General features: G+C 48.1%; 1 protein-coding gene across 1 annotated transcript in view; it reads left to right on the top strand.

Annotated features, from left to right (window-relative positions):
• ARID2 (AT-rich interaction domain 2) overlaps positions 1–26,891 on the top strand; it is a 1,843,885-nt gene that overhangs the window by 829,695 nt on the left and 987,299 nt on the right. The window contains exons 9-10 of the mRNA XM_069629837.1: positions 17,203–17,299; positions 17,380–17,589. Of these exons, the coding sequence (XP_069485938.1) occupies positions 17,203–17,299; positions 17,380–17,589 (307 nt within the window). The remainder of the gene's footprint in view (positions 1–17,202; positions 17,300–17,379; positions 17,590–26,891) is intronic.

The following is a 26,891-nucleotide window of genomic DNA, read 5'->3' as shown; positions in this document are numbered from 1 at the left end:
CAGAGTCTCCCTGCCACCGCGGAGGGAGTCCTCTTTTATGCCCATCGACAGGACCCGCGTGAAACCTCCGACGGAGAAGAAAAAGGGGGGGCAGGAGGTCGTCGTGGATTCGGCCTCAACCTCTGAGGAAGAGTTGATCGAGGTCTTAAGCCACGGCGTTGGTGTGGAAGAAGACCAGCCCGTCGGGAGGGATCCCGACGTAGGAGACGACGATAACGTTGAGGGTGCCGACGGAGCCCCTGACCGCCTGTCGGACTCCCCTCAACCAGCGCCGCAAGACAACTCGGCGGCCATTTTGTTGGCTATACAGTCCTTATGCTCGGAGATAAGGACGAGACTGTCGTTACCACCAGCAGAGGAACCGCTCCCGACGGGGGACCCGGAGCCAGGCCCTTCTGGGAGCCCTTCCCCTAAGAGAAGGATTCATCCTCCACCTCCTTTTCAGCCATCGCGCCCTGTTCAGCCCTCCTCCCCGTCTACGACTTGTGGGGATGATACGGGGACTGACACGGCCGCGACGGGTACGGACGACGAGGTTTACGACGAGGATCTGCCGTCGTCACCTCCCACCCGGGCTTCCCCACCCGACGAGATTGGATCGTTTCACTCCATGATCGCCAGGGCATCCGAGCTCTTCCAGCTCTGCCCGGAGGAGAAGAAGGAAGGTTTCCTTTATCAACGGCGCGAGGCCAAGAGGAAGACGGTCCTCTCCCTGCCTCTACTGGACGATGTTTGGGATGAGGGCCTCGCCCTCCTCAAGAACCCATCCACGACGCCGGCTAGAAGGGATCGGTACGAGAAGAAGTACCGGGTCCGGGACGCGGCCCCCTTGTGCCTCCGGGCACAGCCGACCCCGGACTCCGTCGTCTCCGCGGCGGCCAGGAAGAAAGCGGGGGGGGGGTGCGGCCTCGACATCGACTTCCCCGCCGGACGGCGAGGGAAAGCAATTGGATACGATGGGACGCAGGGTCATCTCGTCTGCAGCGACGACGATTAAGGCTGCCAACGCCTTGGCTATCTTAGCCCGCTACGACAGGGAGCTGTGGTACAAACTGGCCCCCCTGCTGGACTTCCTACCGGGCGACAAGAGGGCGGATGCCCTAGAGATCTTGCAGGAAGGAGAGGTGGCGTCGGACCACGCCATTACGATTGTGACAGACATCGCTGACACTGGATTTCGCCAGTTGGGCAACGGCGTGTGCCTTAGGCGGCGTGGATGGCTCAAGGCTACTGACTTCCGTCAAGACGTGCAGACCAGAGTCTTGGACATGCCGTTCGATGGAAACAACCTGTTTGGGAAAACGGTGGACGATTCCCTTCAAGCCATCAAAGCAGACACGGAGATGGCCCGGGCTCTTGGGGTTCTCCAGCAACGGCGGCCGCCCTTTCGGAGCGGCGGAGGCAAACAGGGTGCCTACAAAGGTTCCGGCGGCGGATTTTCCACCTACCGTCAAGCGGCCCGTTCGTCGTCGCAGGAACCTTAAAGGGGACGAGGCAAGTCAGGCGGACCCCGCCGTCGTCGCCAAGGAGGTCAAGGCGGCAAAGCCTCGTCGAAGCAGGACTGAACCGGCCGTGGGGTCGGACCCCCACTGAAGCACCCCAGTGGGAGGCCGGCTGGCGAGCTTCGTCAGCGTGTGGGAGTCCATCTCCACCGACCGTTGGGTGCTGGACGCCCTAGCCCAGGGTCACGCGCTCGAGTTTCAAAAAAGGTGCCCGCGCGTCCCCCCTGTGGCCAGGAAAGAACATCACGTCCCTCAACTTCTCTTGGAGGTAAAGGCGATGCTCAGGAAGGGCGCCATCGAGCTTGTCCCAAAGAGGCTTCGGGGCTCCGGAGTTTACTCAAGATACTTCCTCGTGAAGAAGAAGACGGGAGGATGGCGTCCCATCCTGGACCTACGATGACTGAACAAATTCATCAAGACACAGAAGTTCCGGATGGTCACCCTCCAACACGTCCTGGGTCAGCTGGAGGAGGGCGATTTCCTGTCGTCGTTGGATTTGGAGGATGCCTACATCCATATTCCCATCCTAAAGGGACACCGAAAGTTTCTCAGGTTCGTGGTCCAAGGGCGTCACTATCAGTTCAGAGCCCTTCCCTTCGGGCTAAGGTCGGCACCCAGGGTGTTCACCAAGTGCCTCGCACCGGTGGCGGCGCAGCTGCGCCGATAGGGGATCCACGTCTACCCCTACCTGGACGACTGGCTCATCCGAGCCAAGACGAGGGAGCTCGCCGTCGAGCACACGGCAAGGACCGTCCAACTTCTCACGGACCAGGGATTCTCCATAAACTACGCCAAGTCCCACCTGGTGCCCGCGCAAGAAGCACTGTTTCTGGGAGCGAAGCTCGACACAGTGTCGCTTCTGGCCTCTCCGTCGGAGGAAAGGACGAGGGCCATTCTGGGCAAGGTGCAGCGGATGCTGGTTGCGGACGCGGCCAGAGTGAGGTCCATCAAGTCCCTCCTCGGAATGATGTCTTCTTGCATTTACCTCATCCCCCTGTGCAGGCTCCGGATGCGCCCGTTGCAGGAGTTCCTGGACGCGCGCTGGATCCAGACGACGGGCAGCTTCGAGGAGAGGATCACACTCTACGAGATTTTCCGACGAGCGATCCGGTGGTGGGGCACCCGCGCACATCTGACGGCGGGCATGGACTTCCTTACCCCCGGCCACCAGGAGACAGTGACCACGGATGCCTCCCTGGAAGGGTGGGGAGCGCACACTGAAAATCTGCACGCGAGAGGCCTTTGGCTCCCGACGGAGAAGTCCCTCCATATCAACATCCTGGAGCTCCGTGCAGTGTTTTGGGCCCTCAGGTCCTTCCTTCCGTCCCTCAGGTCCTTCCTTCCGTCCCTCAAGGGCAAGGTGGTGAGGATCTTCACCGACAACACCATCACCATGTTCTACATCAGGAAACAGGGCAGAACCAGGTCCCCAGCCCTGTCCAGGGAGGCGCAGGATCTGTGGCATTGGGCCGTCGCCCAAAGGATGTTTCTGGTGACGTTTCATCTGGCAGGGTTAAAAAACACCATTGCCGACTCACTCAGCAGGGAGCTGCGCTCGTGCCACGAGTGGGAACTACGACAGGATCTAGTGGACCGCCTCTTCCGACGGTGGTGCACACCCCAGATCGATCTGTTCGCGACGGTGACGAACTCCAAGTGCCGGAGGTTCGCCAGCAGGTTTCCCCAGCCGAGGAGCATGGGCGATGCTTTCTCATTCCCCTGGGAGGGCCTGTTTCTATACGCGTTCCCTCCATTGCCATTGCTGAGCCGGTTCATCAACCAGCTCAAGAGGTCACGGGGCAGGATGATCCTCGTCGCACCGGCGTGGCCGAGGCAGATATGGTTCCTGGACCTTCTGGACTTGTCAGCGTCCCCGTCAATCAAGCTGCCAGTGGACGCGGATCTGCTCTCCAGGGAAGGAGGCGCCATCCTCCATCACGACCCAAAGTCGCTAAACTTGCAGGCCTGGCTCCTGCAGCGTTAGAGTTTGGAGGATACGACATACCGGCCGACTGCAGAGAGGTTCTTGCAAAGGCCAGGGCGTCCTCAACTCTTAAATGCTACGGACACAAATGGAAGAGGTTCTCTGTCTGGTGCCACGTACAGAGGATTAACCCTCTGCGGATTACGGCTCCCCAAGTACTGCCGTACCTACTGACGCTAGCCAAAGCTGGACTGGCGCACGCGTCCATCAAGATTCATCTTGCTGCGATCTCCCGATACACCAGAACCACGGGGCGGACGTCTTTGTGGTCTCATCGTCTGGTGAAAGAGTTCATGAAGGGACTGTTCAGATCGTTCCCGCCGGTGAAGGCTTCGGCCCCGGCGTGGGAGCTCAACGTGGTGCTGACCAAGCTCATGGGACCTCCGTTCGAGCCTCTGCACTCGGCTCCGTTGAAGTTCTTGTCGTGGAAAACAGCGTTTCTTGTGGTCATCACCTCCGCACGACGGGTGGGAGAGATCCAGGCCCTTTCCTGCAAGGCCCCGTACTTGACTTTTCACGACACGATGGTAGTGCTCAGGACGCACCCCTCCTTCATGCCCAAGGTGCCGTCGGACTTCCACCTCAACGAACCCTTGGTGTTGCCTGTTTTCTTCCCGTCGCCTTCGTCGCCGGCTGAAAGGACTTTGCACTCGCTGGATGTGGCTAGAGCGCTGAAGTTCTACGTGGACCGCACGAAGATTTTTCGGAAGACGTCACAACTCTTTGTGCACTTTGGACCTGTCAATCAGGGGAACGCTCTCTGAAGGCTTCCATTTCCAGATGGCTCTCCGGCTGTATCATGTACTGTCATCGGTTGGCAAACCGACCGCTGCCTGGCCGTCCGAGAGCCCATTCCACCAGAGCGATCGCAGCTACCACGGCGTTCCTATCTGGTGTGCCCTTGCTGGACATCTGCAGGGCTGCTACGTGGAGGTCGACGCACACCTTCACGAAATTCTACTGCGTCGATCGGGATTCCAGGGAGGAGTCCAGGGTCGGCCATGCAGTGCTGCGCAACCTGTTCGCCTAAGGTGAGCCTGGTGAGGAGGTACGAATTGCTTAATGTTGAGTTTGATGTAATGCTTAATGTTGAGCCTTTGCCACCTCCCGTGGTGGTGCATGTGTGTACTGCTATGTATTCTTTATTAATGAGCATGTGAATCCATGCCAGACCCCATGCTGGAGAAGGAACAAGTTACTTACCTGTAACTGTTGTTCTCCAGCATGGGTCTGGCATGGATTCACATGCGAAACCTCCCGCCTACCCCTCTGCGGCTCTTCACTTGGTCATACTGCCACTTCACGTGCTACCAAATCTGAAGATGGCTGCCAGAGGCGGTGCTTAGGTAGAGGGCAGTCGTTGGCTGTGGTCAGTATGACGCAGAGATCAGTGATTGGTTACTACTACGAAAGACAGATCAGAAACGAAACTGATACTGGTTTTTTCTTTACCGAGGATTCCCAGCCTGACGACGGGGAATATTCATGAGCATGTGAATCCATGCCAGACCCATGCTGGAGAACAACAGTTACAGGTAAGTAACTTGTTCCTTACCGAAAAAGTACCGTCCTGCCAGTGGCGACCCCTGCTACTTGTCAGCGCACCCTACTCCAGAGATTTTGGTGGTGCAGGCGGCTACGGCCCCAGCATAGCAGGCGTCGTACCCTACCATCCCTCCTGATGGGGACGACAAACGTTTTGATGGTTGGGTGAAGAAAGTATTTTCTTCAGGGGGTATGGCTTTGAAGGCAGCCAACTCCGTGTGTGCCTTGGGACGTTTCACTCACACTCTGTGGAATTGTGTATCTTAGGCGGCTGAACATATTCCCGAAGGGGAGGGACGGGATAGATTTCTTGCCCTTGTACAAGATGGCAAGGATGCCATGTGTGAATCTGTTCAATCCGGTCTGGATGTGGCAGACTGTGTCAGCTGGTCCATGGCGGCGAGCACCGTGTTGCACAGATTTGCGTGGTTGCGGAAGTCGGGGTTTGCTCCTGATGTACAAGCCCGGCTTCTCAACATGCCCTTCGATGGTGAACATCTTTTTGGCAACAAGGCTGACGAGAGCCTTGAGAGGTTGCAGACCTCGAAATCTGCAGCGAAGTCGATGAGCGATGCAGTTCGACAACCTCCGCCTTTTCGTCCTAGGGGACAGCAATAGAGGGGAGGTTCCTTTCGATACTACTCTACTACTTTACCTTTGGTAGATCGAGGGGAGCTGCCAGTCAAAGGGGCCGTCGTAGGAGTACAAGAGGTGGAAAACGAGGTACTCGAGGTGCCAAAGCCATTCGGGCAGTTGCCTCTTTGCCCTCCGGCACTGCCGCAGCCGCTTCAGCTCAATCATGAGGCTATGTCACATGGTTCGCCGGTTGGCGGAGGACTGGTGCCGCATCTTGTAGAATGGCGTGCCATTACTTCAGATGTGTGGGTGTTAGGTAGAATCCAGTGCAGTTCCTTTAGGGAGCACTACACCAGATTAGGACTACAGGTGAGAGCAATAAATCCCCTTTGGTATCAGTCTGTACCACAGAGATTTAGTTGGTAGGTGTGGCTGAGCAGTCAGGCTTATCTCAAGAGGGAGATGAGCAGTATTCAGGGTTTACACAATAGGCCCACTAGACCATGGAACAAGGAAACTCTGACCAAAGCTTTGTATTTAAAAAGTGTATATATATTTATTTTATACACTTCTAATAAAATAAATGTATCACAATCATCAAGCAAGTTAAATTAAGTCAAAGGAAAAATATACACTCCCAAGTTAAATTGTAGACCAAGTGAACCGGAGTGAAAACTGAGCAAAACGGCACAGTGACTACTACACACAAGGGATCCTCTAACAATTCCTCACAAGGGAGGGAAAACACAAGTTTTCTAGAAAAAGGTTCTTATACACCCTAGCAACACTTCCCATCAGTTTGTGAACCAGTTCAGCAAGACAGTGCATCAGTATAGGCAATACTTAAAATGAAAACTGAGCAAAATGGCATTTCACAATGATTAGAAATGGGAAGGAAAGGGTAGTTAAAAGAAATGGGTGTACCAACACAGTTCTCAGTGAGAATCAATCTAAAGAAAGCAGATATAACAAATGTGCCCAGAGTGAGTAGGCCTGTGCCAGAGTCAGTGGTACAGGGCAAGGGCCCAGGAGCAAAATGTTCTTGTAGCTGCAGTCAAGTCTTTGGTTAACGAATTTGAAAAGGTGGTTGCAGAAATTGAAAAAGACAATTTTAAGAGAGAGGGACGGCCAACCCAACAGGCAGGTAAAGGATTTAAAACACCTTAAGTGCTACCGCGTAGAAAGGGCGGCCTGGCTGAACAATGTACCTTTAAATGAAGAAGTGGCTCCTGCGGTGACGGTTGATCCTGGTAGTTCCTGCAGTTCGGGTGATCCAGCAGAGGAAGAGAGGCTCTCGTCGTGGAGGAAGGTTCGAGTTACTGCACTACCCATGGATAAAACCAGTCGCATTGCTGCCCCACGAATAAAAGGTACGCTCCTTTAAATCGCGGTCCGGGTGGCCTGGTGCCTAGCTATCCGGCCTCCGAGTACAGGGTACGGGAGATTCAACCAAGGCAGGTCCGGGAAGGCGATTGGCAAACTGATTGGCCCCACCAGCTCAAGGGAAGAAGGCTCTTGCCGATGAATATCTTCTCTCGTGGTGTGGAGAAAAGTGGCGAGACGCTGCACAGGGCTTCACCGGTGGTTCAGTCGTTGCCTATGTCTTTGGCTTCTCTCCTCTTCGGCTTCTTAGTTCCAGTGGCGACGTCTTCCTCTTCCAGTCCTCAGGACCCTGCTTTTATGCAAAAAAATTCACTCGCACAGTGGAGTGGTCATCTTGGCAGGAGACCCTCCAGCCTATCAGGATAGAGTGCGACATGGGTTGCGGAGGCAACCCTGTCCAGGGGTCCAACTCCCCCTCCCACACAATGGACCCACCCCAGACTCGGTGGCGCCGAAAGGAGGGCTTCTCGGCAGAAGCCCGCCAAAAGGATGAACAAAGGATCCCCGACCTGGGTTAGGAGTCTAGAGAAAGACACGAGAAAGAAGTTATATTAAAGTTCTGGCAAATAAAACCTACCGAAGCAAAGTTAATATTAAAATGCACCGGCGGTATGTTAGAGGCTGTTGGAAAAAGTGGTAGCCTCGAACAATGGGAAAATCCCATAGGGAAATATTTGCGGTCGAATATTTATGGTAGTAACCACTGCCACCAGCCAGAAACCTTTGAGAGAGGGACTGTACAGTACCCTCTCGAAAATGAACATGGGGGATAAACTATTAACCCCTTCCAGTACCTCCATAGTAAGATGGATTGTACTGGTTCAGTTCATAGGATTTGACTAGTAAAGTCAACGGGGACTTTACATGCCCTGGGAGACAGTAGTCAGTCCCAGGGTATGGAGTCTGTTTGGGGGTCGCTACGACACCCCTGTGTCACTCCACTGAGGGTGCTGTGTAACACATATGAATAAAGATGGTTCCTATGGGATTGAGAGAGATCCCATAGGCATTAAACTCAAAAATAGCCTAGAACACACATAGCAAAAATGCCAAAGAGTGGGAAAGAGAGTCTCACTCTTAGCAGGCAAAAAGAAACAAACCCTTCAAATCCAGCAAAGCTGCTGGGGGACTCTATATGTAAGGGAAATTAGCCATAGAATGAGAATTCTCCCTAACAGTGGAGATCATAGCCCACGGCTACTGTCTTCCTTTCCGGCAGAGGCCTCACGACAATCCACCAGGGAATCTCTCTTTAAAGAGTCCGTATCTGCTCCTTGTGCAGGAAATCAAATCCCTGCTGGAGAAAGGCACCATAGAACTGGTACCTGTAGCAGAGAGAGACAAGGGATGGTATTCCCCATATTTTTTGATCCCGAAGAAAGACTGGGTATTGAGACCCATCATGGACTTGCGTGGTTTGAACAAGCTCCTCAGGAGGACAAGTTCAAGATGGTTACTCTCTCTGAAGTCCTCCAGGCCCTTCAACTTCAGGACTGGTTGGTATCTCTCGACCTCAAGGACGCATACTTTCATGTGCCAATTCATCACAAGCACAAGAAGTACCTGATGTTCGCGGTTGGCAACTCGCACTTTCAATTGCGGGTCCTGCCGTTCGGATTGACCTCTGCCCGAGGGTCTTCACCAAGCTCATGGTGGTGGTGGCAGCGTATCTCAGGAAAGGGGGGATTCACGTCTAGCCCTACCTGAACGATTGATCAGGGCGCGCTCTCCCAAGCAAGTCCTGGATCATCTGTCAGTCACCTGCCACTCCCTTCACAGGCTGAGCTTCTCCCTCAACTTAGAAGTCCCACTTGACACCTACCCAGCGGCTCCAGTACATCGGAGCAGTGCTCGACACATCCCCGGGGCAGTGTTCGCCTCCCCAGGTGAGGGCTCATCACATTCTGCAGATGGTGCACAAGTTTCAACATGCCCAGAGTCTCCCGGCGTTCGAGTTCTTGAGGTTGCTCAGCCTCATGGCATCCTGCATTCTCCTGGTGCCAGAGGCCAGGCTGCGGATGAGATCTCTGCAGTGGGTTCTCAAGATGCAGTAGTCGCAGTCCTCCGGCAGGATGTCGGATCCCGTTCATGTGCCGCCCTCGGTCGCCCTGGACCTTCTGTGGTGGGCCGTCGAAGGCAATTTGTTGAAGGGGGCTCCATTTTGGCTACCCTGGCCCAAGGTAATGATCGTGACGGACTCATCCCTCACAGGATGGGGAGCACATGCCAACGAGTTGAGTCAGTGGCCGTTGGTCTCCGTCGGAGTTCTGACTCCATCTCTATCTGTTGGAGCGGAGGGCCATCGGGCTAGCCCTTTCTGCCGTCTGTGCGGGGGAAGAATGTCCTGATTCTGATGGACAATACAGTGGCCATGTACTACCTCAACAAAAAGGGGGGGGCAGGGTCGCTCCCTCTGTGCAGAGAGGTGATGCAGCTCTAGTTCTGGACCATCCAGCAGGAAATTTCGATTTCGGCAGTTCATCTGGCCGGAGACTAAAACAAGGCGGCGGATGCTCTGAGCATGCAGAGCACGGTCTCTCGAGTGGGAGCTGGTGCAGGAAGTTCTCTTGGGGATCTTTGCCCTTTGCGGGACCCCGCAAGTGGATCTCTTTGCCACCAGTGTCAACCGGAAGTGCGAAAGATTCTGCTCGTGAGAATTTCCTCTAAGAGGAGCCTTAGGGGATGCGTTTGTAGTGGAGTCGTCCTTCCCACTACTGTACGCGTTTCCTCCAGGCCCCGTCATTCCGTAAGTGTTGCGGAGGTTACGGCGTTCGGTTCTCGAATGAACCACATTGTTCCGGCATGGGCCAGGAGAGCGTGGTACCCGGACCGTCTCGACATGTCCATCTGCCCTCCATGCCGTCTTCCCTACCGAGACTATCTGCTCTCACGGGAGGGGGGGGGTCAGGTTCCCCATCCAGAGGTCAAGTCTCTCAACTTTCATGCTTGGTTTCTGAAAGGGTGATGTATAAGGATTGGGACCTCCCTGAAGATGTGATGGAGGTGTTCCTTTCGGCCAGAACGCCCGCAACAAAGTCCCTGTACCGTTGCTGTTGGAGAAAGTTCTGCGACTGGTGTAGGGTAAAGAATGGGGATCCTTTTTCATGTGCCATTCATGTGGTTCTGTCTTTTTTGCTTTCGTTAGCCCACAAGGGCCTGCAAGTGGGTACAATTAAGGGTTACCTGGTGGTGCGGTCTATATTTAAGCACTCGTCTGAGGAGTGTTCTTATTTTAAGATTCCTTTTGATTTCTTAGTTTCTTAAAGGGCTCACTAATGTGTTTCCACCTTCACCTTTCCAGGTGCCTGGTTGGGATTTGAACTTAATGTTAAAGTTCCTGATGGGAGCTCCGTTTGAGCCCTTACATTCTTGTCCTTTGACACTGTTGACCTTGAAAACTGTATTTTTAGTTGCGGTTACTTCCGCTCGCAGAGTGAGTTGCAGCCACAATCCGCTAAGCCACCTTTCACGGTGTTCCATAAGGACAGGGTTGCCCTTAGGGTTCGTCTTTTTATTCCAATGGTTGTGTCGGAATTTCATTTGAGCCAGAAGGTCATTCTTCCGGCGTTCTGTCCTCCTCCGCATCCTGGTAAGGAATAGTAGAGGCTCCATAGGTTGGATCCTAGAAGAGCTTTAAGTTTCTACATTTCGCGCATGTCCCGGGTCAGAGTGGATGATCAGCATTTTGTAGGAAAGGCTGGAAGGCGTTTGGGACAAGCTGTTATTAAGCAGACTGTGTCTAGATGGATTATCTTGACAATCTCTGAATGTTACCTTTTGGCGGGTAAGGACCCTCCGGTAGGCTTACAGGCCCATTCTACTAGGGGTGTGGCTGCCTCTACTGCCCTGCAGAGGGGTGTTCCCATTCGTAACACTTGTGAAGCAGCCACATGGGTCTCTGTCCATACTTTTGTAAAACACTACTCCCTGGATTCTATCCATGGGCAAGATTTGGCCTTTGGCAAGGCGGTCCTCTATTCTGCAATTTAATTGGGCATTCTAAAATTCTAAATTCTTTTCCCACCTCCATACGTTGGTACTTCTTTGGGAGTCTGTTATAGATGTGTAATTTGTCGGAGCACACAATCCCTTCGAAGAACAAGTTACTTTCTTACCTGGTAACGTTCTTTCGATGGGATGTTCCTCCGACGTATTCCACATCGCACCCTCCCGACCTGCCCCTCTACAGAATTTCTTATGCGATTGCAGCTTACGTTTCTGCTAGGCTTTCTGTAGTCATATTGGCAGAAGATTGGTGCCACACGTTCTGGGGAAAAAACTACAACTGAAGCTACGGGCGTTGTGCGTCCTACTTATAACATCCGGTGACGTCAGCTCGACAGAGGCCCTTGAGGGAGCGTATCGACAACATTGACGTAGGATGCAGACACCGAAAATTTTCAGAAGCAGCACAGCTGTGGGGATTACTTGTCATAGATGTGGAATACGTCGCAGGAACATCCCATCGAAACAACGTTGCCAGGTAAGAAAGAAACTTGTTCTTCTTTTTGGACTTGTAACCTGCCCGCTCCCTCAAGGCCTGCTGAGCAGCCTCCTGTACCTCCCCCAGTGTCGGCAACACCCTCTCTCCCTGCCCCAGCCCTGCCACCGGGGAGCCTTCACAAGGATTTCTTTATGGGGACATGCAGTCCACACAAGCTAACCAAGACATGTAGGTAGATAGTCACGGTGACCCCGGCCAAGAGGGTGAGGACACCTTTCACGACCAGGACGATCTAGACCTCATGTTTGTCGACCATGTTGACACCTCCGTAGTTGAGGGTGGTCACTCGTCTCCTATTGCAGACCAACCTCTCTACAATGTGCTGCTGAAAAAGGCTGCTCACCATTTAGTCATCAACACTGAAGAATCCAGTCCCACAGGAACCGACTTCATTGAAGATATTCTCAACGAGAAAAAGCCTGTTAGCCAGGCTATGCCACTTCTAGAGTTCATTAAAAAAAAAAAGGTTGTTTCCGTCCCGGTCTACTCCCCCTATTACTAGGGTGGACAAATATTTCAGGTCATCTCCTTCAGATCCCCCTCTACATTAGAGGTCACATCAAGCAAGATTCTCTGCTGGTGACCAATACCAGAAAGAGTGCTGGTGTTCCACTCACAACCTCCTAGGCACCTCCCAACAAGGAGTGCAGGAGACTTTATACGCTAGGTAAGCGTATCACAACCTCTGCAGCATACCTCACCAAAATAGCAACCACCACCACCACCTTGCTTGCCAACCACAGCATCACACTGTGGGATGAGGTCTTAAGGCATCTGGATTCCATTCCGGAACCATCGCGCTCCCACCTTCTTAAAACCACTACTGAGGGTAAACTGGTCTCCCAAAACATCCAAAGGAGTTATTGGATTCCACAGCACCTCAGGAAGGGTCATTGCAGAGGGGTGCTCTCCTGAAAAGACATTCCTGGCTTAGCGACTCAGGATTTAAGCCAGAGACACAGGTGGCCTTGATTAACATGCCCATCAAGGAGGGCAATGCTGTCAACGACCAGCTGGAGACAGCGAAAAAGGAGCACGAAATAATCAAGATCCTTGGTCAGATTTCCAACAAAGCCCTTGGTTCCGAGTGGAACGTTCAACACGCCACAATTTTCAGGCACAAGGCTCAGGAAAATATGGCCAAGTCTGGGCAAGTACGTCTGGTGCCTCCTTTTACAGCCTTTGTGTTCAGTCTTCCTACCAGTACAAGCAGCGTGTATTTCGCCGCAGGAAAGGACGAAGCAGAGCAACAGCCTCTAGGGGCTTGGCAGGCCCAGCCTCCACACGACAGACCGATCCATGTTCCCTCCCATTCATCCCCAGTTGGAGGTTGCATAACACTCTTCGCCCAGCAATGGGAGGGAATAACGTCAGACCAATGAGTCCTCCATACAGTGGCCAAGGGATACTCTGTGGAGTTCATCGAACACCTTGCCACCAACCACCGCGTGCTTGGCGTATGTCCTCCAAACACCTCCACATCTTCAAGGGAGGAGATCCAAATCCTACTATTTATTCAATGTGCTTCCTTGTTCCAAAGAAAGATCTAACAATGCGCCCCGTGCTGGACCTGTGCCCTACAAACACATATGTCAAGCCCCAAAAATTCAGAATAACGCTGCAGAAAGTCATCCTACTATTGAAAATATAGGATTACCTGGCAACATTGGACATGAAAGATGCATACTTTGATATTTCAATGTTGCCAGCGCCCACAAAATACCTCAGATTCAAATTTGGAAGTGAACACTACCGACTGAACGTGCTACCATTCGGCATTGCATAAACCCCATGGTATACACGAAGGTCCTAGCGGTAGTGGCTGCCTAATGGTGACGGCAGTCCATTCCAGTGTACTCTTATATGCATATGCAGCAGAAAATCAATCTATTTCAGTTGGGCTTCTCCATGAATGAAAAGAAGTCCAGGATGGTGCCCAGCCAAGTAGAGCTTTTTCTGGGGGCACTAATCAAAACAGACGTTAGTCTAGTCTACCCCTCCAAAGAGTGGGTCCAAAACATGCTGTTTCAAACACCTCAGTACATAGCCGGTCATCAGGTGTCGGTACAAAAGGCGATGCGCCTGATTGGAATTATGGCTTCCTGCATCTACCTAGTTCCTCACGCCGGGCTGCGGATGTGTCCAATGCAAGAGTGGCTAGCGAAACAGCGGTTGCAAGCAAGCAGGTTGTGGGACGATCTAGTTGTGGTCGTGTAACATCTGGTTCAATCGCTACAGTGGTGGAACAGAGACAATCTGCTAGTGTCAGCCTTTCCACATACCACCGATTGAGGCCACTCTCACGACCGACGCACCTATGACTGGGTGGGATGCTCACTTCATGCATCACACTGCTCACGGCATGTGGACACAGGTGCTAACCAGGAAGCACATTAACCTTCTGGAACTACTAGTGATTCTCAAACCACTTCAAGCCTTCAAGACTCAGCGCACAAAACAGACCTAGTCCTTACAGACAGAACCACGGCCATGTTTTACGTCAACAGAGGGATACACATTCTCCAGGGCTGTCCAAACTAGCCCATAACATTTATTGGTGGGCACTGCATCACATGTTCTTAATGGCACAACATGTTCCAGGGGAACTCAATTCTACGTACTAAGCAGGAGTAAAATTCTACCCTCAGAGCACAAAGGGCAACTAAACAGACATGCTAAACGCACAATACCAAGTCCCCACTCCCTCCCAAACCTCCCTAACACCTCTTCTCAACAAAATAGTCCACCAGCTACACCGGGAACAAGTAATACTGATCCTAATGGCTCCAATGTGGGCTGCCAGTCCTGGTTCTCACACCTACAAATTATGTCTCTGCACTCCCATGAAACTACTCTGCACTAACAACCTGTTGACCCAGGATCGGAGAACAACGCTGCGCCCATGCCCTCAGAAGATGAACTTAACAGCTTGGCTCCGGAGGTCATTTTAACCTAGACCAAAGGTTCATGGAAATAATCAAGGAGGCACGCAAGCCTAATACAAGACACTGCTGTTTTAACAAATGGAAACGCTTTGTGGTATGGTGCAGGACACAGTCTCTCCAACCGATTGTTCACCAACCAATATAGTCAACTACCTGCTCTACCTACTTGACTCAGGATTAGTCTTTAACTCACTGAAAGTACACCAAGCGGCTCTCTCTGCTTATACCACGTCTCAGAATAAAATATGCTGGAAGGTGCCCGCATTTAAGGCTTTCATGGAGGGTGTCAAAAAGCTGTACTCTCCCATCTCTAATCCTGCTGCATCTGGGACCTCAATGTCGTACTCGCAAGGCTCATAGGGGGGAGGGGGGGGCCTTCGAGCCTATGCACAAAGCCAGCCTTAAACATTTGACCTGCAAGGCGGATTAGCTAACTACAGGCTCTTTCAGTAAATGTCCCTTTTTTGTAGTTCTACACAAAGACAAGGTGGTGCTACGCACACATCCTTGCTTCTCGTCCAAATTCATATCAACTATAGAGCTTCCTGTGTTTTTCCCAACAAACGCAACATAAAGGTCTACACACACTGGATTTACGCAGAGCTATTATATTCTACCTTCAAAAGACAGTCGATCAGTAAGACCGATCGCATCTTTGTATCTATAGCTGCTGGAAAAGATGGGGGACCCTAGCTCTCTAATGCAGCGATTTCACAATGGATTGTCAACTGCAGCCAACTTTGTTACTCTCTTGCCAAGAGAACATTTCCCTTTAAGCCCAGAGAACACAACTCGAGGCACCGGGGAAACTTTAGCCTTCAGAGCAAATGTGCCTATAGATGCCATTTGCAAGGCTGCCACTTGGAGTTTAGTACACACCTTCACTCAACATTACTGTCTGGACAAAAATTCTAGGGGTGATCCACAGGTGGGCCAAGCAGCGCTGAAACATTTCTTTGCAGCGCTACCATCTAATAACCCATCTCCTTCTACTAGTACTGCTCGCTAATCTATGTAAAACGTTACTGTTTAAAGGGGTGAATTAGTTTAATCTAGTATGCTCCAGAGATTACCACATAAATGTGCAGTCCTGTCTAATAAATGTCCTTCGTGTCCATGTGCACCATGATGCCTTAGGGTTCCCGGCACGATATAAGTGAATAAATAAAATGCAGTGCATGTGATTCTAAGCAGATCCACAAGCTTCAGAGGAGATGCATTACTCACTGTAATCCTATTTCTGATGCTTGTATCTGCTTAGAGTCACATGTGCCTGCCCTTCCTTCCTTATTGGAGTAGAAGGTTCTTGGGAAAGAAACATAGATCGTTCACACCTCATGGTCTCTACCTACACTTCACGCTTACAATTTACACTCCCTCTTGTCAGAAACCAATAATGTGAGGGACCTCGACTCGTCGGTGATCGGTACGTGGGTACGTCACACTAAGGATAGTATTACAGTCGCGCCGTGTCGACGACCCTTTTCAAAATTTTAAAACGTCATGTGCATTACCCTTAGCTTCCACTAGATGTCGGCCTATGTAGAGTATGTGAATCTAAGCAGATACAAGCATCAGAAATACAATTACAGTGAGTATGCTACAAGTGTGTAGCGAAATCTGTCCTGTTTTGCCTGCTGTTTTTATCCCCCTGTCATTGAAGGACTTTGTAATTTCGCATCAGCAACTTTATTTCCTGCAATTTCACTGCCAAGAGTTGGAAGTAGTGCACGAGCAAGGTGCGCATATATTAGTCTTGGAATTTTATATATATATATATATATATATATATGTGTATATATATGTGTATATATATATAATTCCTAGGCTTAGTGGCACTCAGGCAAAACATTATAGAAATATTAAAGATTAATCCATATCCCAGGCGTAGTTGCTGTGCAAGAATAGTCCTTTATTGGCAAATCATTTGGACAAGGAAGGCAGCAGCAAAAGACAGGAACAACGCGTTTCACCCAACACAGGCTTCATCTGGTGTGCAAGTGAGAGAAAGAGGACTAAACATTTATAAACAGCATTTTACATTGGAGTGCTTCATCGCGGTTTTAGTGTTGTGACCACTGATGCGAAGTTGGAGATACTCCATTTAGACGTGCAGTCATTTTGGCATGTCCCAAATAATACATTAATATCGATATCTCTGCAGTATAAATACATATACATGAACTGCAAAGTGTAACATTGTGAGACATTTCAACCATTAGGGATTTAAATTATACAGTGGTTATTGGTCATAGGAGGGTTAAAGACAAAATATATGTAAACAATATATATAAAACACTCTAAAATAGCGTCATTCACTTGATATTTCGTTATATAACATGCAGTTTGCAAGTGTATTCTCTAATATCTTTCAAGGCTTGCTTCATAATGCGCTTGATGTGTACAGATTGGCCTTTTCCATTAACCAAACAACTTACTCCCTAGAAGGTGATCTGCATGTCTATAGGTGTTTATACTTGTAATAATTTAGAATATGTATTTGCCTCCATAGTATGTTAAGTGCAGTGTGCATGTGTTACTTTAAAAACATGTATTGCAAATTTAGTACTTGTAATATTCAACAGCATATGAATACACATGCTTTGAATCGTTCCATAATGCATTCGTTTTGGGCAATATGTATTCAGCAGAGTAAAATTACAGCCTGTCAACACAAGTATAAGTAGTAGAATAACATGACTCTTCTCAAATGTAATGAAAATACTGCTGACGTTTTCTCACTTCTCTTCATTTGTCTTACAGCTTCAATTGGATCCTGTTGATTTTAAAGCTACTCATTTAATTTTTCATACCATTACAAAATGTCTAATGTCGCGGGACAGATTCTTAAAAATGCGGGGTAAGCCAACCAGCCAAAATAAATGCATTTAGTAATGTTGGTGAGCTAATGCTATTAAAATTAAATCTATTTGTTTTCAGGCATGGAAATCTTGGGAAATCTGTGTAAGGCGGAAGATAACGGGGTTTTAATTTGTGAATATGTCGATCAGGATTCCTATAAAGAGATAATGTGCCATCTCACTTTACCGGATGTCCTGCTGGTAATATCTACTCTCGAGGTGCTATATATGCTTACAGAGTTGGGAGAAGTGGCCTGCATGAAGATTGCTAGTGTTGAGAAGAGCATAGGTGAGTGATTTTACATCAAAGTGTTTTTATTTGCATAGAGCATTAATAAAATAAATATCCTTACAGGTTTATTCTTGGTTACTGTTAAACCTGCATTTCTCAGGTGGTTCAACCCAATGTTAATATTTTATACTAAAACCACTATTTGGCAATTTACAAGAACGTTTGGGGAAAAAACATAATAATTTTTGACCTGGACGTGTAGAATTTTTGGCATAACAAGGGGGATGGTAAATCCCCCCCAAAGTCACAAAGAAATATGTAATGTGATATCAGTTGTTGTACAGGCACTACTTAGCAGGCTTTTCTCATATGAAATCTTTATTTAAAATTGGCAATGGATTAAAATGAGTGAATGAGCATTACATTTTCCAGTAGAACATTGGCTTTTCATAGATAATTGACTGATTGTTATATGATCTTAATTAGAAGAAGCAAGTGACCATGGAACTACTTGTTTTATCTTCATATTTTAGCAATGCAGATCCAGCTGATGTTTCACTCAAGGTGCTCACTTAAGGGACAAATGCAGTCTCACAAATAATGTGAGGGTACTAAAATTGTTGTCTGTTGAACCCCCTGATTACTTTCAATGTGCTCCCAAATGCAAACCTTCCAAAACTAGTCTATTGTTAACAGTGGTGGTGAGACACATCCTTCATGAGATATTGTGAGACCCGTTGAAAGAATTGTACGCTAGGAAAGGTTGATCTACAGAACACATGCTCATCTGACTTCAGATAGAATTCAAGCCCTTTAAGAAAATTAAGCTCAACGGTCAGTGTTTTAACGCAAATTTAGAATGGAGCCTGGTTTCAAAAGAGCTTATAAATAATCTTGTTGGTGAATGTAGCAGGGAAGTAATTCCATTTAGTCAATAGAAAAGTCTGTAACTCTAGTGTACCATCAGTTCTTCTTGAGTCTAGTGGCTGTCGCGTCTGGATATAATTAGGCCTCTGTTTTCAGTTTCTACTGATTTTTAGACATTAATACAAACTTTTCCATTTTTATTTAAAATTCATGTGTCTGGGTTAGCTATTTAAGTTGTCCATTGTGCATTGCAGGCCAAAACCTTTGCAAAGAAACACAATGGAGAGGCTACACAAATGATTTATATGTGTCTTTGAAGTTGTTTAAAGAACTAGACAAATGTTTAAAACGTCAGCAGGACCATTCAAACAGGTTATGGTAATCTGATCATAGGCATTTTATAGGGCTCCTGTTGCAATCACTGTCCTGTGGGTGTGCTGAAATCTGAGCTGTTCTGGGATACCTAATCTTCAGTACTGAAGGATTGGCCAACTGGAAAGACTGGCTAGTAGAAACACTTTCCAAGATGAGAAATGGTGAAAATGTTTCATACCTCACTGCACTCATGATGGTCTTCTCTGGCACCTCCTTGAAATTATTTGCATTCTACCTATCTGGCTGACCCTCAGCTGTACACATAGGGTTCCAGATCTGAATTCCACCCTCGCAACTGGAATCCCGTTGGGTTCCCTTCTCTCCTTGGTCATCTCTAACCTCTATATGGAATCACTGAGCTCGCTCCTAGATGACCCCAACATCACGATACTCCAGTAAACAGATGAGACGCAATTGTAACTGAAGTTCAAGTGCCCACAAGATATTGCTCACCTTCACTCATATCATGCAGCCATTTAAACATGGATGTCCAGTGCCTATTTCAAGTTTAACCGCACCAAGATCGAAAACGTACTTGTGGGTCATCCCTCCAAGTAAGAACCCAGTCAAAGGTGAGTGGAAGAAATTTGCTTGGGCAGTTTGAACCGTCAATTCGGCCATTAAGCAAAATCTTTGGGCTTCATTGTAATTAGCAATCTATCCTTTGAGCAACAAAGGGGGAAAAGGCTCACAGCTTTGTATCAGATCTGTTAGGACAGTTTTTCTGAAGACCAACTAAGGGCTTAGTAAAACCATACAACGGAGACAGTGCAAAACTCCATCTATTCAAGGTAAGTAAAACCCAAGGCATACTTATTCTAGACAGGCTATACGGCAAGTCTGGGGAAGCAGACCCAGTTGGTAAACGTACACACTTATATTCTGAAAGAGAGAGGTGAAGCCACCATCATTGCTTATGGTAAGTGGGGGGAAACGATTCACAGGTGAGTGAATTACAAGTAAGTCACTTTTAAACACGTGTCGCATTTACTAGGCAAAAGGCCCAACCATTATAAGTCCTTCCCTATTCTTGGAGCATGAGTGTTCTCAGTGGTCGGAGGGGGTCATTAGGTCTCTAGTGGCCAACAGACAAGTCAGGATAGGCACAGATGTAGGAAAAGCCGGAGTTCTTGTGGAAAGCTGTTCAAAACAAGTAAGTATTTGAGTGGCAGAGAGGTTCCAGGGACTTCAGGGAAGACACTCCCTAGAGTGATTGCAGTAATGGGCCTGGGTGAACCGGATGAGAGGACTCTCAATCACACAAATCGCCCTCAGGAATCACAAAAGGCTTAAAGTAAGTAGTACCCCACCCAACACAGTACCTCAGCACAGAAGAGGTGTTTGCAGCAGGACGTCTTCAGGATATGCAGCCAAAAACCTGGTCGATGAATTACTTGTTGTGAAGACAGGACACTGAAAAGGTATTTGCAGCAGGGATCAACTGCGAAGACTCCAGGCAAGGGTTTCTTCACGGCTGGATGCAGTTCCTTTTCAGGAGCAATGAGAAGACTGAATATTGCCGGTCGTATTCTCATCGCTACTCTGGTGACGGACTTCAAGGTCCCAAATCAAGTCTCCGGAGGTCCAGCATGATGCCCCCAAAGTGTCAGCAAGATTCGGAATTCGGAAGACTGCATCGCACAATGGCTCAAGGTCCCAGGGTATTGCAGCGTAGAAGGTTGCAGCATGCTCAAATTGCTGATCTTCTTGAGGCTAGTGGATCTCACCTGCCTCTGGGTAGTAGTCATCGCGTTCTGGACCCCCCCGTCGATTGGCAGGAATGGTTACAGCAGCCTCCGGTTACGCAGCAGCCTCTCCTGTCACTGGAAATTGCTACGACCGTCTTTGCTTCATCTTCCTCTTTAGTCTCCGCTCCAGTGGTAGACTTGTCAGCAGCTTCCTGGTTCGAAGTATTTATCAGGAATTACAGCACAACTTCTGGATTATCTCCCTGCATTTTACAGCAAGGGGCGGTCCGCCTGTCCAATCTGACAGCCAGCCGCCTCCTGGGAGTTGGTGCCTTTCATGCAAGGTGGAAGACACAGGGCTGCAGAGTTTTGGACTCCTCCCTCGCTTCCTGCCTTCTCGGACACTTGTCAAGGGTTTTGACCCATGTTGAATCAATAGACCGGGTAGGTGTGGGGATGAGCTGTCGCCGCCCACATTCACGCCAGAATCCAGGAGAACTGCGCAGTTTGCGCACACCAAAATGGTCACCTAATCTGCCACCTGCCAGTGCAAAGAAAGGTGGTTCTGTTCAAAATTCGTTTTTTTATGTCAAAAAGTTGCTAAAATCATGGGCACAAGACCACTCTAAAGATACAACCTTCTTGTGGGGGGTTCCACATCACCACTCTACTGTAAGGATGCCATCAAAACAATGTTAAGCAAGGGTCCTATACTATCAAGCAAAAGACCACTCTATTGAAATGCATTCATTCTAGATAGATCCCAAAAATGGGTGCAGTACCCGCTTTGTCCACAAACCGGCGCTAGCGGTCTAAACTCTGACAGGGAAACTGTATTTAGGAGTTTGAAGAGGGGCAGGGACTTCAAAGCCTGTTGGTTAATTAAAAATCTTAGCCACCTGCTGTTCCCAGAGGCCAAGAGGCTGGGAAACCTTAACACCCCAAAGGCCCACACCAGGAGGCAGGATATCACATGGCCCTTCTGAGTGAGAGGGAGGGGGTTTCCCCTTCAGCCTGGAGGAGAGAGACAATAGCCCCTTGTGGTTGAATGGGGTATGTTAATTTTGAGTGTGGACTGTAAACCGAGAGCTGCCTGTGAGCAGAGACATGTGATCCCTGAGCCACCCAGCTTCAAGGGGCGGGCCAGACTTGAGTGTGGATTCCTATTGCAGCAAATATATATTTTATAGAAACATTGATAACTTGTAACCAAATGACAGGAATGTACAACTTTGAGATTCTTAGTATGAAAAATGCCCTCACGATTTGAGTCCAAACTCCAATTTCTACGGTGTTCTAGGACTGAACCCCGTTATTTATCAATATTCGAGACACTGTGTTTATGCTAGAGACATGGAAATGTACTGGGATATGTGTAGAAGGGGGGGTGTACATTTGTGTTATTTTTGATGAAAATCCAATATTGCAAAACCAGTCAAAAAGCGCAAAATGTTGTCATTTTTTAATGCAAGCCCCCAGGAACATCAGAGTTGGAACAGAGACTACCTTATGTGACATATAATGTGTACATGTAATTTCAACAAATTGTGTATCTGGTAAATATGTATTTGGATCAGAAATAGATTTGTGTGCACATCGACAAGGGGAGTGTCTTTCTGTAAGCCATAAAGATGACACACAACCCAGCTCCCCAATCAAGGGAGAGGGGAGAACTGGGCCAATGACAAGTTGAGAAGGGCAGGCTCAGTTATGCTACACACACACACCCACTTTCTAAACACATAAAAGGAGACCGTGCAGGACGGATGGGAACATTCAATTCCATTTCCTTGCGGAGCACGCTGACCGACGACTTCCCATCCAGAGATCCAGCACTTGGACTTCCAAGCAAGACAGAGACCAGAACTTAGAACTCTGGTTTCAGAACTTAAAGCAAAGGCCTAAACCACAAGCTGAGTTCTCTTCAGCAGGCCTCAAAACCAACCAAACTATTCAACAGCCGGGCGAGCTGTTTGAATTCTTTGCCAAGGACTTTTGCCAGAACCAGAGATCCAGACCGCTGTGCAGTGCCACTAGCCGACCCAGACCAGATTGCTGTGAAGTGCTGTGCGCAGAACCAGTCCAAGTGGCGAGAGGACCACAGCCAATCCTGACCCGATCCGTGACGAAGTCGCATTCCTGTCCAAAATATAGTGCGAGTACCCAGCTAGGACTGTGCCAGAACTAATCTCTTAGTTTAAAATAATCTAATCAAAACTATTTTAGCCTATTAGAACTGCCTCCAAGAATCGTGGCATTCTTTCATCTTTAAAACTGAAAACTGTCATCTGTCATTCTGAGCTTGACTTTTTCTTTTGAGAATCTACCTTCACGAAATCATCCGTATCTCTTGAACCGTTTGTGATAGAAGCGAAATTTGAATTTCATCTTAAAGCTGAGATTCTAGGCTTTCCAACGAACCTAGAGCCGACTTCCTTATACTTTTTCCGCAATCGCGATTTTACGCACTCGCAAAAATTACCACGATTTGCAATTTGGCCCGATTTCTTCACCTGTAAAAAGATAGCCGCTTTTGCTTGAACTGCTAAAATTCGTTTGCAACCTAATAACCATCCCTGAACTGATTTAAAGTGTCTACCACTCACCCTGAACCTCCTACAGGGAATTAAAATCAATTTTAGCATGATTTCACTTCATTGCCACCACATTCAAAGCATTTTGGGCCTGTGTTTTAAAATCATACCTGTTTTTCTCTAAGCTTGCTAGGGGGGAACTGCATTTTGTATTGCATTTTGTTGGGATTCTTGAAGATTGTGTGCTCTCCTTCCATTTCTTACATTGCATAGGGGGAGGGGGTGAATTACCAGAGAAAAAGTGATTATATTATCTTTTGCTAAAATCATATCAAGTTATTTCTGTACTGCATTTTATTCCTCATTGCTTTTCCCGTGAAACCATAAAAGTATTTTCGCTGCCTTATCCATCCTATACCATCTCCTCATTGATTGTAAAGAAGTGTGCTAGTGTCAGATTACCCATTGTTGATCAACATTATATTCATAAGTGTGATATCAATTATTAATTTATTATAAAAGTGTGATATATCTATATATACTGTTTAATTTTTCAAATAAAACCTTTTAATTTGCGAAACAAACCTACTTCTTGGCTCAGTGGGTCAGGGGGATTCTAAGAGAGGGGTGTGATATAAGGGTTGTCATCCAGAGTACATGAACTGGACATAAAAATATATCAATAAGGGTTTCCATCAGCATCCCAGACTAGGCATTGACTTAGCTGTAGTGTTGAATTGAATCCGCTTACACACTGTGGCGCCTGGGCGGTGAATTCAAATGAGTCCCCGCCTAGAATTGCAAGGGAAGACCTCCGAAACATCAAGCACACACAAAATTGCGAAATAAGGAGCCTACCATTTTAGCAAAATGGTGGCCCTTCAGTGCATTATCAGGGCTGAATTAACAGCTTGCGATTAATAGACTAAAAGTAAGAGGTAAAACCGCTACCACCAGCTATTTATGGAAACTTGCAATTGTGACAAAAATGTGACCAAGTAAGAAAGGGGATACTTTGTATGTCCCCAGCACTCCACATAATGTGGGGTGTGCTGGCTCACTTATACAAAATGTAAAAGGGATGAACATCCTTCTTTACTACTTGGGAACAGTAGTTCACCGAAGTATATGATATGATCTGATAGTTTATTTATATAGCGCCTATACACAATGTGTTTCAAAGCACTTCAAGGCAAGGGAGGGAGCAAGGCAAAATACAACCACATTCTTACAGGCCTTGAACAGTAAGGATGTGAAATTAGCTATCGTACTCGGCATGATGACATTTCAGATAGTGCAAGAGCTAAGACATAGATAAGGAAGGGAGGGGGAGAGTGGGAAGGAAATGGAAACAGACAGGCGACTACCGTACTAGGCCTGACATTTCTGGTAGAGCCGGAGAAAAACAAAAGGTGAGGGAGAGGAGTGCAGAAAGGGAGGGGAGGAACAAAACAAGCGACTATCATACTAGGCCTGGCGACATTTCAGATAGTGCTGGAGGGGGTGGTGGGGAGGAAAAAAACAGTAATGGGAGTGTGGAGGAAACAGACGAGATTGCTATCGTATTAGGTCCAGGGACAATTCTGATAGAGTAAGTGCATAGAAGAAAGTAAGGGGAGGAGATAGGAAAAGGGAGAAGGGAAAGGAGGAGAGAACAGAGAGTAAGCATTCAAAAAGAGTGGAGAGCGAATACAATTGCAGAAGTCGGTAGTAACACATAATGTTGCAAGCCAGGATACAAGATGAAGATGGGAATAGCATGATTCAGGCCACCATGAGTACAAGATGCATGGAAGAGAAATTAAAAGGAGCCCAAAGCCCAAAGCAACCCAGCCTAAGCCCAAAAAGTTGTAGGAAACTTTAACTTTAGCCATACACTATGGAGAGACATACAAAGTTATGATATTATGTTATTTTATTTGTATTGCGCTGATGCACAAGTTTTGCACCCATAAAAGGAGTAAACGACTAGGTGAGAGGGTAAAAAGATTCCCCTTCACCTAGGGACAAGGTAAAATAGTTACCTAGTCCAAGCAAAAAGTTCTGTGGTTGACACGGGTCAGGAAGATTTATCATGAATATGAACATCTTACGTAACAAGATCTCTACTCCACAAGATCAAGCCCGTCCTCCCGGCCCAGATACTTCTGAATGGTGTTGTAGGCCCTAGTGATCTCGCATATCTGGGTTAATACCCCCCTCCCCTTCACGTCTCCCAGATGTTCATATGTTCCCCCTGCAAGTGGACCAGCCACTGCTTGACTCATCACTGGATATTGAAAATTTGGCAACATTACACCCACGTTGGGGGGTAATTGCACTGCCCCCCCCCAACCGCCCATCTGGCTAGGTTATGGTTCCGAGCCACGTTCCTCACCTAAAAGGCAATCACTGCTGGTATGCCAGCCTTCCTTCCGCCCAAACTAAAAGCATTAGGCAGCATACGGTCATCTCTCAGTAAGACACCACTAGACTGGCTCACAATATGAGAACTAGGTAACAGTCCTCATGTATTCTCCGCTCCTCTGCAACTCGATTCTGATTGCAAACCAGACTGCTCCACATCTCCTTCACTTTAGATAATAATTGATGACCTGACTCTTCCAACACCACCTTGGTGTAGCCTAGATTATGCCTGTCTCCTGTACACCCGCATCTGTATATTGTACTATAATTTCTAATATTTGATTACTCTGTTGCTCCCAAGCTAGATTTATGCTATAAAAATATATAATCTCCTGTATGGATTGGTCTGCAAATGTTTTAGGTAAATTGATCCACAATTATGTGTTCACATGGCTGTCTGATATTTCTTGGGTCACAATGCATACTTTGTAATTAATATGTTGGTCTGCAAAGGAGAAATTTACATTACATTCATGGATTTATCCGCTATTGATGGCCGGTAGATTTTCATCCTGGGACCTTCATTCAAATACATACAAAAAATGAATATCTTCCTCCCAATGTGCAGAATATCAAAATTGGATGTGAGAGGTCAGAATCAGAAGGCTTTGCGGTGTTGTTGTCAGCTGCTCCCTTCTTGGTGAAGAGGTAGGGCCTGTTCAGGGAACGCGCCACTGTTGCACTGAGGCACAGTAGCAACAAGACTGGCAGCTCCCCTGCGCAGCCCAGGAAGGGGAAAAAGCCAATGGCATAAAAAAACCCTTGTTGATAGTTGAAGTGCAGTGATGTTCACTGGGAATAAGTTAGCAGCCGTTGGGTCTCGCAAAGGGCAAATGCTTGGAACAATCCTGATAGCAAGGGGTGATGGAACAAGAGAGATGAGGAAGAAAAGGCCTTGAAACGAGAACAGTAGATCTACAGAACCAAACCTCAAAGTAAGCACCTCGAGAGAAGTTTGACGTACCAGGAGTGGATCGGTCGATACCGAAAGCACCGCCGTTGGTGAACCAACGGCAATAAAGAGAGGGAGGTAGGATTCCCACACTACTAGAGAGAGAGAGAGAGAGAAAAAAAGAGAAAAAAAATCGATATTCATCAGGTACTTGTAAAAGGGCACCAAAACTAGAGGGCTGCTAGAAGCCTTGAAGAATCCTTTGTTGAAGGCCTCTCCTGCCAATGCTGCTGCCGCCAAGTTCCGACCCAGTGTTTGTCTCTTCAGTCTCCAGACCAAGAAGAGTCTTGTATGAATTTTGTGTGGCTCAGTGGGTGATTCGGGTGGTTGGGAGTTTGCCCATACCATTCGACCAGGCCTAATAGTGGAACACCTATAGGGAGCCTTCTGTGAATTCCCTGAACACTTTAACTCTGAAGTGAATACTTACTTGTTTGAAGCGAGATCCTCTGGATCTTGGACTTTCCTGCAACTGAACCCTTCTCTGACCTGCCTACAGGTGGCTCCTAGACCACTAGGGTCCCACTTCTGCCTCTG

This window comes from Ambystoma mexicanum, chromosome 12 (genome assembly GCF_040938575.1).
Source record: "Ambystoma mexicanum isolate Mex_15411 chromosome 12, UKY_AmexF1_1, whole genome shotgun sequence".
Taxonomy (NCBI): domain Eukaryota; kingdom Metazoa; phylum Chordata; class Amphibia; order Caudata; family Ambystomatidae; genus Ambystoma; species Ambystoma mexicanum.
Note: the sequence above shows the minus strand (reverse complement) of the source record. Positions and strands in the feature narration are given on the sequence as shown.